Source organism: Topomyia yanbarensis, chromosome 2 (genome assembly GCF_030247195.1).
Source record: "Topomyia yanbarensis strain Yona2022 chromosome 2, ASM3024719v1, whole genome shotgun sequence".
NCBI lineage: Eukaryota > Metazoa > Arthropoda > Insecta > Diptera > Culicidae > Topomyia > Topomyia yanbarensis.
This window is the reverse complement of record NC_080671.1, coordinates 151,209,147-151,224,334: the sequence shown is the minus strand read 5'-3', so window position 1 is coordinate 151,224,334 and position 15,188 is coordinate 151,209,147. Positions and strand designations below refer to the sequence as shown.

The 15,188-nt window shown below is 37.0% G+C and overlaps 2 protein-coding genes across 4 annotated transcripts; one reads left to right on the top strand and one right to left on the bottom strand.

Annotated features, from left to right (window-relative positions):
* Positions 1 to 4,975: 4,975 nt before the first annotated feature.
* On the bottom strand, positions 4,976 to 6,867 carry LOC131681763 (geranylgeranyl transferase type-1 subunit beta). 3 transcript variants are annotated; one of them, XM_058962795.1, is made up of 5 exons: positions 6,716 to 6,867; positions 6,421 to 6,651; positions 6,210 to 6,360; positions 5,826 to 6,143; positions 4,976 to 5,764 (listed from the first exon to the last, which is right to left on the bottom strand). In XM_058962795.1, exons 2-5 carry the CDS (start codon positions 6,534 to 6,536, stop codon positions 5,255 to 5,257), a joined length of 1,095 nt encoding a protein of 364 aa, XP_058818778.1. In that variant the 5' UTR covers positions 6,537 to 6,651; positions 6,716 to 6,867; the 3' UTR covers positions 4,976 to 5,254. The 3 variants fall into 3 exon arrangements, with proteins under 3 accessions (XP_058818778.1, XP_058818776.1, XP_058818777.1); XM_058962793.1 differs by having other exon boundaries at positions 6,421 to 6,616; XM_058962794.1 differs by lacking the exon at positions 6,716 to 6,867 and having other exon boundaries at positions 6,421 to 6,709.
* A 6,733-nt stretch (positions 6,868 to 13,600) lies between these two features.
* On the top strand, positions 13,601 to 14,670 carry LOC131681765 (large ribosomal subunit protein uL24m). Its single transcript, XM_058962796.1, has 3 exons — positions 13,601 to 13,699; positions 13,765 to 13,899; positions 13,957 to 14,670. Exons 2-3 carry the CDS (start codon positions 13,807 to 13,809, stop codon positions 14,617 to 14,619), a joined length of 756 nt encoding a protein of 251 aa, XP_058818779.1. The 5' UTR covers positions 13,601 to 13,699; positions 13,765 to 13,806; the 3' UTR covers positions 14,620 to 14,670.
* The last annotated feature ends 518 nt before the right edge of the window (positions 14,671 to 15,188 follow it).

Below are 15,188 nucleotides of genomic sequence, written 5' to 3'. Positions count from 1 at the left end.
AAAATCAGCGTAATGAAATGCAGTTCTTTCCATCAGGGCATGTTCAGGAGTGTCTTATTTTATATAGGAGTTTCAAAGTAGAACTGGAACTGAAACATTCACATCCCCAGCAGAGCGTTTTGTTTTATTATTTCGAACAGTTTTGTTTCAAAATTTAAAACTGTTATACGACGCCGTTCTATTTGTTGCTGATTTTAAAACACGTTTAGAACTGTGTTTTAAATAATGCAAAGTTTTCAGCAGAGACACTTAGAATCGATAGACTGGGGAAAAATAAATTTGAATGCAGTAACGCTGAAGGCATGGCGAGACATCAATTTTAAACTCAATAGAACACCCGCTAAAACTGCTGCTGGGGACAGAAAGTTCCAGTTTTAAAATTTCCAGTTTTATGTTATAGAACTGTCAAAATTATAAATCTGAAACCGACACTCTCCTGAACATGCTCTCATAATAGAAATTCATCATGTATTTTGCGTTACGTGCAATGTATTTTGCGTTGCGTGTAAAGCGTCAAAACCCTATAAAAATTAGTCCAATACTCAACAAAACGTCGAACAAAGTGGATCAGCGTAGAACGTTTGTTAAACAAATTTTTCTGCGAGGGAGTGTAACGTTGATGCAAAAATGGGAATTAAATGCATTTTTGCTGATTTCATCCAAATTTGTTATACATCCCTAGAGTGATCTGCCACTAGATTGGAATAATAAAAAATTCATGAACGCGATCAAGATTTATCGAATATGTATCACGTGAGTTTAATTAGTTTCATTTATGATTTGGTATTTCCCATCTCCATTTTTTGATATTGGCGAATGAATTGAGTTGGATAGTCTATCGGCTCAGGCGATAATTCAAACATTTACTTGTTTTAATTCAAGCAGAATAAAAATACATTCTCGTAATGGGAATGTAAATAATTCTGTTGCATCAGTTGTGAAAAGTAGAATTCAATGCCAGTTTTACCACACCTGTAAATCGGCCGCAAGAAAAAAAATCGTTTTATTCTTTTGAAATTACTCTGAAATGCCAATCTAATCCCGCTGAAATATTCTTGTTTGCGAAGAAAACTGAAGTTATTTTTTACGCAAATTGTGTCATCGATCGCGATGTACATCGAACTGTAGCTGCATTTACGAACACGAACTTTTGTGATGACAATTCGGTTTGTTATCTCCTGCACCTCATTTGCAACTTGTTCGGTCATCTCAAATCGTAAACACTTTAAAAATTGCATACTTTTAGCCCCTCCCGAAACAAAATTCTGGCTACGGGCCTGTTCATGTTCAAGAGCTTGGTTTCGAATTTGACACGTGGAGAAATGATCCCATGTTCATGATATCAGCAGTTTTATTCTGGTAAACTTATCATGAACACGATTTGTGGAGCTCAACGCAGTTTTCGTTTTCTGTTTAGACATCACACTGAACCTTATCAAATGAATTCTCATAACTACTAGAGATGGTCGGGTTTCAATTTTTTCGAACCCGAACCCGACCCGAACCCGAGAGCATGAAAATTTAAAAACCCGAATCCGACCCGAGCCCGAAATTACAAAATTTGAAAAACCCGAGCCCGAACATTTTAAAACTTAAAAACCCGAACCCGACCCGTACCCGAGAATGAAAATTTTGTAAAACCCGACCCGACCCGAGAATTTTAAAATTTGAAAACCCGAACCCGACTCGAATCCGAAAATTTAAAACTTGAGAAGCCCGATCCAAATCGAACTTGCTAATACGGAGAATCAACCAAGGATCTCGAAGATTTTTAATTCTAGGCACCCGAGCTGGACCCTAGGCTCATCTTAGAATAGTAGAATCACTCGAATCTGCAGTAGCACCATACGCATTGAGTTATATCTACATATGGCAAAACAAATCACTACCGAGTAGAATCCGCATTTATATTTACTATTATTGAACGTCGAATTTGTAATGTTCTGAGAAACTTATAAATCGTCGATATCTTAACCGAAAATTAACTGGCTAACTCATGGGGAAACAGAAAAGTCACCGTTTCCAACAACCTTGCCCGTCGTACTTAACCAAAATTTCTAATTTTTTTATCAGAAACCATTCCTGCAAGGCGATTTCGTATAATTTATTACATGTATGAAATTAAGCTATGGCAATTGGCAATTCGTATTCGACAGTTTACATGACGTCACCCACGTTACTGGTTGGAACGGTCAAACCTGTATCGAAGGGTATTAATCAAGATTTTCTGACGTGTTCTTGATGTCCCATCATTAGCGTTAAGACGATCTATGATTGGGTATCTAAGTTATTTTATGCTTCAGATTATATGGTAAGCGCGCCAATAGTGATGCTTCGACATCTCCAATTGAGCTCTAGGAACGACTCCAAACTTTTAAAAATCCGTTAATGGCTTCAATAGAACACACACAATTTTTGCAATCAATTCCTTAAGTTCGTGGAAATTCATGTATTTTCATGAAGGAATCCGGATCATGCAACAGCTCAGCCCGGAAACAATCTGACAGAAAGTGCTTGTTTCATATATGTTCCACTGATTTGATAGTAGTGCTATTATACCATCACCATATGAGTGAAAACCCGAACCCGACCCGACCCCGATAATTTGTAATTTAAACCCGAACCCTACCCGAGCCCGAAAGTTCAAAATTTCAAAAACCCGGACCCGACCCGAACCCGAGAATTTCAAATTTGCCAACCCGGAACCCGACCCGAACCCGAGAAGCTAAAATTTACAGAACCCGAACCCGACCCGAAACCCGTCGGGTTCGGGTCGGGTCCGGGTTTCGGGTCCAAAAACCCGAACCCGACCATCTCTAATAACTACTACTCGTACCTATAGTAATAGGTACGAGTAGTAGTTATGAGAATTCATTTGATAAGGTTCAGTGTGATGTCTAAACAGAAAACGAAAACTGCGTTGAGCTCCACAAATCGTGTTCATGATAAGTTTACCACATAAGTGACTAGTAAGTCACTAGCAGTTGGGAATTTCATAAAAAATTGCATAAAACAAAAATGATTCCACAAGTAATACTCCAAATTTTGTGAAATAGTTTACGTGAAAATTCGTGAATCATGTGCTAGGTATCACGAACCAGCTCATGAATCCATGGATAATAGTTCATGATAATGACACAGAGAACAGACATCCATGATCGAACAAAAATATTTAAAAAACGTGTGTAAACATTTGAATTAATATACGATAAACACTAGCACCGCCACACCAACCTATCCCAACTATCCGTCAAATCCATTCCGGAACCGGTTCGAAATCCTGAATGGATTCCGTATGGAATCTTGCTCAAAGAAAACAACCGATTCCGACTCTACCCAGTTAAACTCATTCCGGAACCGGTTCGGATTTCTGAATGGAGTCATTATGGATTCCAAATCAAATGCAACAACCGATTCTGACTTAGAATCGGTTGTTGCATTTGATTTGGAATCCATACTGACTCCATTCAGGATTCCGAATCAAATTCCGAATGGTTTGGCCGGGTATCGGTTATTGCATTTAAGCTGGGTTCATGCTGGAAGTCCGGTTCCGGACTAGTTTGACTATTTTTGACAGGGTAGAGGAATAAGCGCTGTCATTTCTGTCGCACTCAGCCGCAAAAAAAAACATGACGACAGTAGCGCATCTGGTTTGGATATCCCAACTACCTTCGAAACCGTTAGAGATTTTACACAAGTTGAATGCTGAAGATGGACGTCTGTTCTCTATGATAACTATTTGGCGATCACAAATGGTCAGACGTGATTATTGTACTAGGAATCGTGAATCAGTTCACGAATACATGTTGATTGCGTGAACTATTTCACGATCACGAATGATAAGTTGTGACTATTATACTAGGTATCATGAACCAGTTCATAGATACATGAAACATATTTCAAGATTTTTTGAACTATTTCACGAACACGGATATCGGATCGTAACTAATATATCAGGAATTGAATGGATTCATGAATGAAATTTCGAGTTTCGTGAAATAGATCACGAGAAAATATCCAGAATGTTTTGATTTTGTGAACTAATGTTCCTAAATATATAAATAACATCATTAGTCAACCTTTGGTTTTATGAATAGTGTTCATAAAGCTGTGAACTAGTTCTCGTACAGAAAATCTATTTGGTAGTGGCAGAGCGGAAACCGTGACTGAAGTTCACAAAACAAAAATATTTCCACTAATAAAAGCGTTATGTCGGTGATACTGAAGAGAAATTGAACATGATTTTTGTTCATGTTTCTGTTTTTGTAACGTAAAAACGTGATTGTTCCAGAATTCATAGTACATTATACACGATTTTGGGAACAATTTTTTTCCGTGTATACCAAAAATCATTCATTCAATACACATTTAGGTCAGGTATGGAATCGGTATGGGTTGAAATGTGATCGGCGGAGCAGCACAAAAAAGGAAATCCATTTTTTCCTGATATCGGCAGCCTGTAAAAATTATTGGTGGCGGCTGCGTGGCTCGGCGGCGCACACCTTAAATTTGAGCAAGATTATTTTTTAGAATCGAACGGTTTTAATTTAAGTTTTAATACGTTGAAATGCGATCAAAATAATTACAATTACCAATTAATCCCACGCTACCTGTTGTTTCAACGGCTGTCTACTGTTTCAAATACAAACCACTTTCGAACGTATCTCGCATTCGTCGTAAACAAGAATAAGGGTGAATATAACAGAGAATTTAATGCATATTTCAAATTATGCATAGCGACCATTATTGCAAACGGAAGCATGTGTCACGTGCTGTTGTGCCAAATGAACATTATGCAAAACGAACTTATGCCAAATGACGTGCTCCCGTTGCGAATGATTGATGCAGTTGTAGGTAATAATGGAGCTATCAAGCGTTGTACGAGTTATGTACATACGCTACTCCACTCACGTTTGTTTGCCACTGCAGTGCGTTCAATGAGGGTCTCATAAAAATAAGATAACAACAGTTAGTCTTCCACTGCAATAAATGTATGTATTTCTAAGAAGCTTTATATTATACACTTCTACACTTATCTTTATATTATACACTTCTACGGTGTATTTCCCGCGTGCGATTTTCTCGCATGATATAAAAATAAGCATTTAGGATCACTTTTGTTCTATCGGAAAAAAATCCGCATATCAGCAAACTAGGAAACAATTAATTTGGTGAAATCTAACGCCAAACATTTTGTAGCGCCCGGTTAATGTATATTTATGCGGTGTGCGCTCTTGACGGTTCTTCTGTTAACTTACTCAATGTTCACTCGCACATCAGACTGCGCTTCTAGATCCCACACCGCATGCAACTGTTTCAGTCGTTCGAAGGCTCGTTGTGATATGTTCAGACTTGGCACCACTGGAAGCAAACCGGGCTCCTGCAGAAAGCTTAGTCCGCAAATACCGAAATACGTATGAAACGGATCAGTATGAGAACCGGGCCATTTCGAGAAACCTCCTACGGTTTTGTCCTGTGTCGAAAAGACATAGTCGCGATTAGATTTGTAGTTGGTCAATTCGAATGCATCGAGAATTTTCAGTGTTGCTCCTATCCAGAACGAATAGCACGTATCCACCGGTTTGTTGGGACGACCCTGGAAGCCATCCTCCTGGCGGAAAATGAGCCACCGTATTATTTTTTCTTTCACCACCGGTTCCAGAATGTCTAGCTGGCCACTCAATTGCAAGGCGGCTATTGCACAGAATGTGGTCCCTCCATGCGACTCCATCTCGTAGTGTTGACTAATACCGTAGTCGTAGCGCTTAAAACGTACCCATACAATATTAATACCCCGATATATATCCTATTTTAAGCTAACTTACAATACTCTTCACTATGTAGTCTGCCATTTTCCGCTTATCCACCTTACCCCAATCGTTCAACATGGCACAGATAGCTGCCGCACAATACACAAACCGCATATCGTGCTCGCTACCTTCGATTGTGGCACTGAAGCTTCCGTCTTCCCGTTGCACAGCGGCCACTCCTTCAATGATAGCCTTTCTGTTAAGGCGTGAAAAATCATCACCGAGTGCTGCCAGTACTGCAATCCCTGTGTACGTTATAGCCAAATGACCCCACCGATATACATCCAGTCCGCAGCATTCTGGAGGATTGGCAATGTTCAGAGTACTTGATCCCTGTTAAGGATAAAAAAACCTGTGCATAAATACTTTTAATGCATATTCGAGTTTTGCTACTATTACCTGAATCCCTCCACACGGCCTGGCACCAGGTTTTGGAATGACTTGTAAATTGTATATCCAATTAATGATATCTGACCTAAATGAGTCGGAAATTAAATACAACGCATCCAGGACATCCAATCCACTTACAGCGAAGAATGCAATCGTAACCCTATGAAACCAAGGTCTAATTAGTTAAAACTTGTCTAGTACAAAGAATATTACTCATTACCTGGTCGAATCATGTGATGCAAGCCGGGCAGGAAGTATAGTCAGAAACCGACCAAAGTATTTGGCATGTCGCAAAATTTCAAGCTCTTCACCGTCGGCTGCTGTTGCACTATCCATGATGAGGCTTACTAGTGTACCCAGGATTACGAACAGACTGGCCGTAGCCCGGACTCGGATGTTGGGGATATGGTTATTCTCTAGACACAGCAAACGTGTTGATTAGGGGCAATAACTGATAAAATATTTTGATGGTTGTGTGCTGGCACGAGTGATACTGCAAGTGATTAGGTACGTACTTTGTTACAAACTTTACTGCAATTCCTTTTCAAAACATGTTAGTTTTTTCGATATTTACGCAACTGGAGATAAGATAAATCGTTTTACTTTTGCTTTAGTGCAAGACACAATTGAGTTGAATATCCTTTTGCTATGATCATAATAAAAAAGGTAACTTCCCCATAAAGAATTTGACATTTGTGAAATTGTGCACTCTACCGACGAAATCGGGTGTCTTCAAGATCGACCTACTAATTTACCGACTAAATTGTATTACGTCTGGAGAAGGTTTTCGTCACCATATCAATCAATGGATTTTATCCGTTTAAATCGGGTACCCGACCTAATCGACTGAAAAATCGGGTGAAAAAATTGTGTTGTCTTGCAACAAGATTTAATAGTAATATTATTCAGCAGACGAAGTCGGTTCTAGTATTGTTGACAAATGCAAGAGTTGGAAATATTATGTTCCAAATTTAATTTTTATTTATTATATATTCCTTGTAAATTGGAGGTGAAATTGGCAGAAAATTGTGGTGCCAGAAATAGTGAAAGAAGTGATTTTAGACTCAGCCGTCGCTCGGATAGATTTGGGTAAGTCTGATTAATGTTTCTGTTGTTGATCTTTTTCATTTATAATAATTGCAGATCGATTGATGTAGTCCGACCGTAGTCCGTGTGATTAAAAACCTGAACAAAGACGTCAAACAATATAAAAACCGCCAAAGAACAAACGGAAGATCTGAAATTCGGAGTTATCGACAAGTCATACCAGGTTCCTAGAGTAAGTCTTTGATATAATAAAATAAATAAAATAAAAATAATCTACGAAAGACTGTCTCGTGCTTATTTTGAGAAAATTCCAGAGGATATAAGGTGCATCGGTTTGAACTATTTGAAACTGTCGACTGGTCCATCTATCTAATCGGTTTCCATTAACCGATTTCGATAAATTTCGTCGGTCTATTCCGTCTGGTGTTGCGTCGACAGTCACTCGTGTTAAACTCTCATAAGCGTCGTTGCAACAATTTATAAATTCGTCGATTTCAAAGTCGGGCGATTCAGCCGACCAAAACCGATTTAATCGTGGGTAAAATCGGAAGGATTTTTTATGGGGTTTATGGGCTAAAGCAGCTAAGACTGACACACTAGTCACAATTTCTGCTGGGATTCTGAATTTATTTACAACCAAGTGCATTATTTCGAACGTGACATCAACTTTTTATTAACGATAGCTGTCATGTCAGTTGTCAATTTAATAAGAAGGTAAGATAATGGATTTGGTACAAATGGTCGAAAAAATGTGGGAAAAGTTCGGGGCTATACAGCGCAAATTCGTTAGTTGGGGGTTCGCTAGTTGGGCTGTTCGTTAGTTGGGTGTTCGCTACACACTTAAAATCCATTACCTACCAGTAGGTAATTTTAATTTGCTGTCCTTATTTCACTGCCGGGAAACAAGGGAGAGGGAATGATTTTTTTACTCAAAATTAATGGGATGAAGTTTAGTCGGCTTTGGGGTATATCTCCTTATTTTTGGGTAAATTTGGACTCCCTCTCTTTCGTTTTCCGTTGGAGGAAGTAGGATGCACAGATTTAAGATTACCTACTGCTAGGTAATGCAAGTTTTCTGTGTAGTTGGGGCATGCCCCAACTAAAAGACACTCTTATGTCAAAACTGAAAGTCAAAAACTGATTGACGTTTGAATGTCATCGATTTCAAGGGGCTTATTCAGCTTTTTGCTGGTGGCTGCGTTTTAAAATGTGCACTCTACTTTGACAAGTTGTTCGTCCAGTGTCAGATTTGACAATTCGTCAGTAATGTCAATTTTGACAAGCCACAAGTTTCACAACCCTCACCTTCCCTGCTCATTTATGTTCTCAATTCAAACGTTAAACGTCAAATTTATATTCGTTTGTTTGTTTTCAATCACCTTTTTCGTTGCTATGAATTTTTTCGCGTATCTATTTATAATCTGATCAATAAATTTATAAGCATATTCTCAGCTTTTTGAAAGCTATGTGTTAAGAGAATTAAGAAAGTCGAGATCTCATCTCATCACATATAATACGACTAGTAATAAATCAATGAAGCTCGGTTTAAAATGATCAGGAAAACCGTGCAATCTTCTAACAATACAGCACCTTAGCAATGTTTGTTAAAGATCTGCGCGAATTTCGATTACAATTTGTAGCAAAAAAATTATAAAAATAATTCTGATTAGCTTTCCTCAGTATAGCGATCGCCCGATTAAATTATAAGACCGAATGGTCATCGTATTGTGCGCTGTTAGTGGAACGATTATTGAAGGCCATTTTCGTATACGTGATTTTGAATATTCTATGTTCTGTACTTGTGCCGCTGGGACTACAATCGGCTGAATCCATTGCGCCGACTCGAACCGAACTAGGCTTTTTCTTCGAGGGAGAAAATAAAAAAATATGATTTGACGTTCAATGCTTGAGTTGAGAATTGAAATGAACGCCTCCGCGATGTAAAAATTGAGACCGCAGGAGCGGCTTGTCAAAATTAACAAGACTGATATGTCAAAATTGACACTGGACAGACGACTTGTCAAAGTGAGGTGCGCATTTGAGAACGCAGCCACGAACAAAAAGCTGAATTGGTAGATTTCTGTGGCGACATAGGAAAAAAGCATACTTTGAAATTCAATCGAATTTATTTTTTTTTAATTCATATTCCGGAATGTTTTTAGTGAAATAAACTGCCGTTATAAGCATATTTGTCCCATGTTCTTTGAGATTCCATATATACATGGGACAATTATGCGTAAAACGGCAGTAAATGTATTAAACGTTTCGCTTCTTCCATTCAGCATCAATTAGTTTGTGTCGCAGAGAGATTAGTTTACTAACTTTTGAAGGTCATATTTGATGTATTCAATCACATTATACAATGATTTTTAGCTAGTGGCAACGTAGTAAGCTTGCGCTTTATCGGCTTTTTTTCCGACGGTGTATCCATTTCCTGTTTTATGTGAAGGAATTTATCAAAAAAATAATTGATGGCAAAAAGAACACTAATGACATACACAAATCACAAAAATCAACTTTAAACTGGAACGAAACAGCCAACTTTTGTGAACCGTAAAATATTTCTGTTTGTTTTTTTATTGAAAGAAAACAAAAAATCAGCGTTTCCCTCGGCTAATTTTTGCCAGCTGTCAGTTGCCCCAGTTAACGGATACGATTCGCTAGTTGGGGCGCTGTCGTGACCCAACTAACGAATTTGCGATGTATTGTGAATTTAATCGAAAGCTGGATTTTAGCGGCTACTTCCACACTATCCCGTATAAATAAATACCATTCCAGAAAACTTCGGAACCATTTCCTAACTATTCATATAATACTCACCATATTGGGAATACTATTGATACATTCCATCATTATAATTCAACTATTATACTACCATACTCATTTAATTACCATTTCCAATACTGTTGCTGGGGACAGCATGCTCTAGTTTTAAAATTTTCAGTTTTATATTATAGAACTGTCAAAATTATGAATCTAGGTATGAATCACTGACGAAGTCGACTAGCAAGTTGACATAAATTGACTTTTACTGTGAGCCGTGTTTACCAACATTGCTTCACAGCTTAATGACAGTGTTAGTAAACACGGCTCACAGTAAAAGTCATATTTATGTCGACTTCGTCAGCGTGCACAGCCTAATAGTATAATAATTAAACGAATGTTTATTTTTTGGATGGATGACATTTCGTTCCAAACACACATAATTTTTATTGTGTACATTCGAAGAAGGTGTGCCAAAACGGTATTCATAAATAGGTCGATCGAAACAATTCGACACAGATTTTTCATTAGGGCCTAAGTCGCAATGTACTCAAATGGAGAAAAATCAGTTTCAATATTCGGCGATGCTTTTCTAAATGTAGTTTTTATTGTAGGTATAAATTACTTTATGATCATGTTTTCCCTGAAGCATCTTTGGTTAAACCTTATGACAATATAACAAAGAATTTAATTCCTATGTGCTTTTAGTGGGTAGAAACTAAAAAAAGCTAACGCCCAATTTACATTCCAGTCGTGATTTCGCCCTTCAGCAACCACCATTTACGAAAGGGCTAAACCGTGAACACAATTTTCAGAAGGGCGCGGTAAATGGGCTAAACTGACTTTGCCTTGCTGGGTAGGGCTGGGTAAATGGGCGAGCTTGACAGTATACTTTTTAATAGGGCTCAGCAAATGGGCGCATAGAAACCCAATGCAAATGAAAGGGCGCGTGCATCTTTTCTTCAAATTTCATGAAAATATCGAAATATTCGAATATTTATGTGCAATAACTATAGAGTAGACATGATCATAGTAGATATTGCTTATCATTTATATAATAGAACTGCCGTTTAAAGAATAATTTTGTGAATAATAACCATACGCCCCGGTTCTGTCTAAAAATGTAAGTTTAGCCTTTATATTCCATATGAGAAGAAGGGCCTAAGTCGAAATCTCGAAGAAAATGCATGTTTCGCCGTTTTGTTTTCTTTAATTATAAATCGAATTAACAACCATTTTAACTAATTTTCACCTCAATCTTGTAGTATTTTTGTCGCATAATGTCATAATAGCGAAAACGCAGTTTGTTTACATTTGCGATTTAAGCCCTAATGAAAGATCTATGTCGAATTATTGTTTCCTACACCGAGCAAAATTTACATTGAATTTCCATAAAAACGTCTTATGACTTTCAGACATAAGGATTTTAAATGGATTTTAAAAATCTGTCTTATGATTTGGAGGGGAAATTTTCCAAATCCATCTCTTATTATTTTCATAAGACAGTCTTATGAAGTTTATGAAAATGTCCGAATGAACGCCATAGGTGCCCATTTATAAAAATTGCTGACATTTATAAGTAGAAAACATAGTAGAAATAACGATTTCCATAGAACAGTCTTATGAAATTCATTACAATGTTCGAATGAATGCCATAAGTTTTTTATTTATGGATATTTTTGTGCATTTATATAAAAAAGAACATGGCTGACATTTCTCGAGCATTTTTAGTAGACAAAAAAACAACAGTAAAAATCAACCTTGAAAGGATATTAGGTTTTACACCAACCGACATAACCCCACAAAATGAGCCGGATGAACTTCGTTTAACAATTCTCGGTGGTTTGTTTACATGGGAGTTACGTGAGTTTGAATGTAACATATGGGCACCCGTTGCACTCCAACTCACGCAACTGACAAATTAAACAAATCACTGAGAATTGTCAAACATGAACGTTATTCCTCATGAGTTCATTCGTGTGGTCATCTTGTAGAACTCAATTCGGGACAAATTAACCGCCAAGTATAGATCCCTTCAGAAGATTGAAGAGAAAATTCTCATTAAATATTAAAATTTGTACATAATGAGCAACGCTTCGTCAATATTTCTTGGGAAACTGGGCTTAGACAACTGGGACACTGGACTTGACAACTGAATGATAATGATTGTTACTTCTCAAATGATTTTGATAATTATAAAATACGCGTCAGACACTAATTATATGCACAACTTATTTCATTTCAAATAATCGGATATCTTCTGTAAAAATCATAACCATGTTAACAGATTTAATGCTCACAGTAATTTATTCAATAACATAAAAACAATTTAAAATTGTTGCAATTTGACTGAAAATCTCACTTCTTTTGTTTCAAACAGCGGTAGTCAAAAAGTGCTGAAACTATTAACTCCTGGTTGGCCGTCCAGGCCAGTACTGAATTCATAAGAAACAATTATGAACTTTTCACAAAAGTGACGATTATGAAAATAAAATACAATTTTATAGAATCAATAACAGATCTCATATCGTCGCTGTTGTGCTATCTTATGACAAGCGCCATTTAGCACATTTCGAGAAAAACGATTTTTAAAGTTTGAGATTGAATATCTTGAAACTTATAAATGGTATAAACATTCCAAAGAAGACAATTAATGCTTCTATCTATTCTTCATCAATCTCTCAAATATTACGAAGATCGCTTGACTATGTTGCGAGTTTTTACTATGAATGTAAACAAAAGTCGCACTCACACGTGTCATAGGCGTGTATTGATGACAAAATTTGTATAACGTGTCATAATCGTGCATGAAAAATTTTCCATAGAAAAAAATCATCAATTTTTAACTTTTATTTATATCTTTGCGTTCATATGGGCTATAAACAATCGGTGAAATGCATTTTGAAGGGAATGAGTCAGGGCATCTAGAAAAAATAGTTATTTTTAGTTACAGTGTTGCCAAATATCCTTTATTTCCAATTTAAAACTAAAACTGTGTTTTTCTCACAACTCGTGTAATTTTCTTTTGAAAATGTTTATGTCATTGTGTTCCTCAGACATTTTCACGCATAAAAACATCTAAAATTTCAATATAACTTGAGCAAATCCCTAGATACAGTGATTTTAAGCAAAAAACTCACAATTTCTCATGACATTTCTCGCAATATCTAAGTAACCAAGTAACCAAGTAGAATTTCAAAATTCTGAAAACGCCACTTTGTAGAGATTTTTCAAACAAGTAATGTGGCATATCTAACTCAGTTTACCCCAAAATGGCGTTTGTCATAAGATAGCACAACAGCGACGATATGGGTTTCATGAGAAAAACTTATGAAATTCTTAAAGGATATATTGGAGCGAAGTCATAAGACTGTTTTATGAAATACATTATTTGTACGTCTATGGAGTGCATGAATAAAGATCAATGAATTCATAAGCCTGCCTATGACATTCTAAAGCGTTCAATGACATCGTCAGAAGGTTGGTTCATATGCCGAGACTTATGAAATTCTCAGATGCTTTTTGCTCAGTGTAGGATATTGTTTCGATCGACCTATTTATGAATACCGTTTTGGCACACCTTCTTCGAATGTACACAATAAAAATTATGTGTGTATGGAACGAAATGCCATCCATCCAAAAAATAAACATTCGTTTCGTAATTTTGGTTTGCATTTTGTTTCATGCGGGTGAATTCCTATATTGAATTTGTGCAAGTATTTATTATTTAACACTTAATTTCTCTTTATTTCAGTGATAGTTGAAATAGGAAATAGCGCTAACTCCACTTAAAACCATGAGGCTTACAAGTGCGTTTTGGAAAATTGGTGATATTTCTAAAAAGTTTTCAAATCTTCCTGATACCTATATAAAACGAAGCATGGAACAAGTAAATTTTCTGTCTAGTAAGCAAATTTGTATCTGATGCCATCGAAAACATTTTTAGGTATACTGGAAAACGCCTCGCGGCAAACCTCAGTATCTTCCTCGTACAGTTGAACGTAAAAAGTATCGCTTTACTACCAATCGTCCCTGGACTGGCCAGTTTCGACAGCAAAACATGCCTGGCACTATCCGGAAAAAAGTATTCGTTGAACCAGTAGCAAATTGGTCATTTTTCAAGGGAGACCGTGTCGAAGTACTCGTCGGAAAAGACAAAGGTAAACAGGGTATTGTGAACCAGGTAATTCAAGAACGAAATTGGGTCATCGTGGGCGGATTGAATTGCCACCATCGAAAGGTAGCTGAAGAAAAGGATTACCCGGGAATCGTGATTAAATCCGAAGCCCCTCTGCTAGTCACTCATCAGGTTCGATTGGTGGACCCGTCGGACTTGTTGGGTACTGGTATCGAGTGGCGGTACACTGAAGACGGGGAAAAGGTTCGTGTATCCACCCGAACTGGACGAATTATTCCAATACCACAAACTAACGAGGAGACGCATGACTATAAATCTAAGAGTGTATATGTAGAACGTCCTAAAGATACGTTGGCAGATGTGGTTAAAGAGATTACCTTTAAACCGGCGTTGCGCACATTTGAGATGGATATCATGCAAGAGATGGGTATTGAGGAGGAAAGGATACCAAAGAAGACCTTCTGGTATTAGATAGTAATGATCAAGTTATAAATATATTAGCAGTTGGTATGCCCAAAATAACACGTTTGATTTCATTTAGTTTATAAAACTTCTATTACGAAAAAAGTTACAATAGAATTTGCCAGCTAATTATCGAAATTTTTGTTCTTTTTATTCCCTTATATATTTTTTTACATAGCTAAAGGAGCATAGCATATTGTGGCAATATTAAAAGTATAAAACAAAAAAAAAATACTTTGATCGGCCACATTTTTGTTCGATCGTTCTCGTGGAGGTTTTTGCAAGTTGATTTGAGATAGCGGGGTCGAGCTACTTGTTTTTTTTTGAAAAATATTACTCAAGCAGAAGTTTATATAGGAAAAGGATGCTTAAGTTTTTCTTTAAGTTATTCTCCGAGCAACCCCGAACTAGGCGAATGACCTCAAGGTTAAAACCTCTATAAACTAAATTAAAAATTCGTTCCCGGTATAATGAGATCCTGAAAATAAATGGATCTAAACCGAAAAGACTTACATGTTTCAGAAAGTTTCAGCATTTTTTTTACTTTAAATTTTTAGCAGCGTAGTTTTCATGGAAAA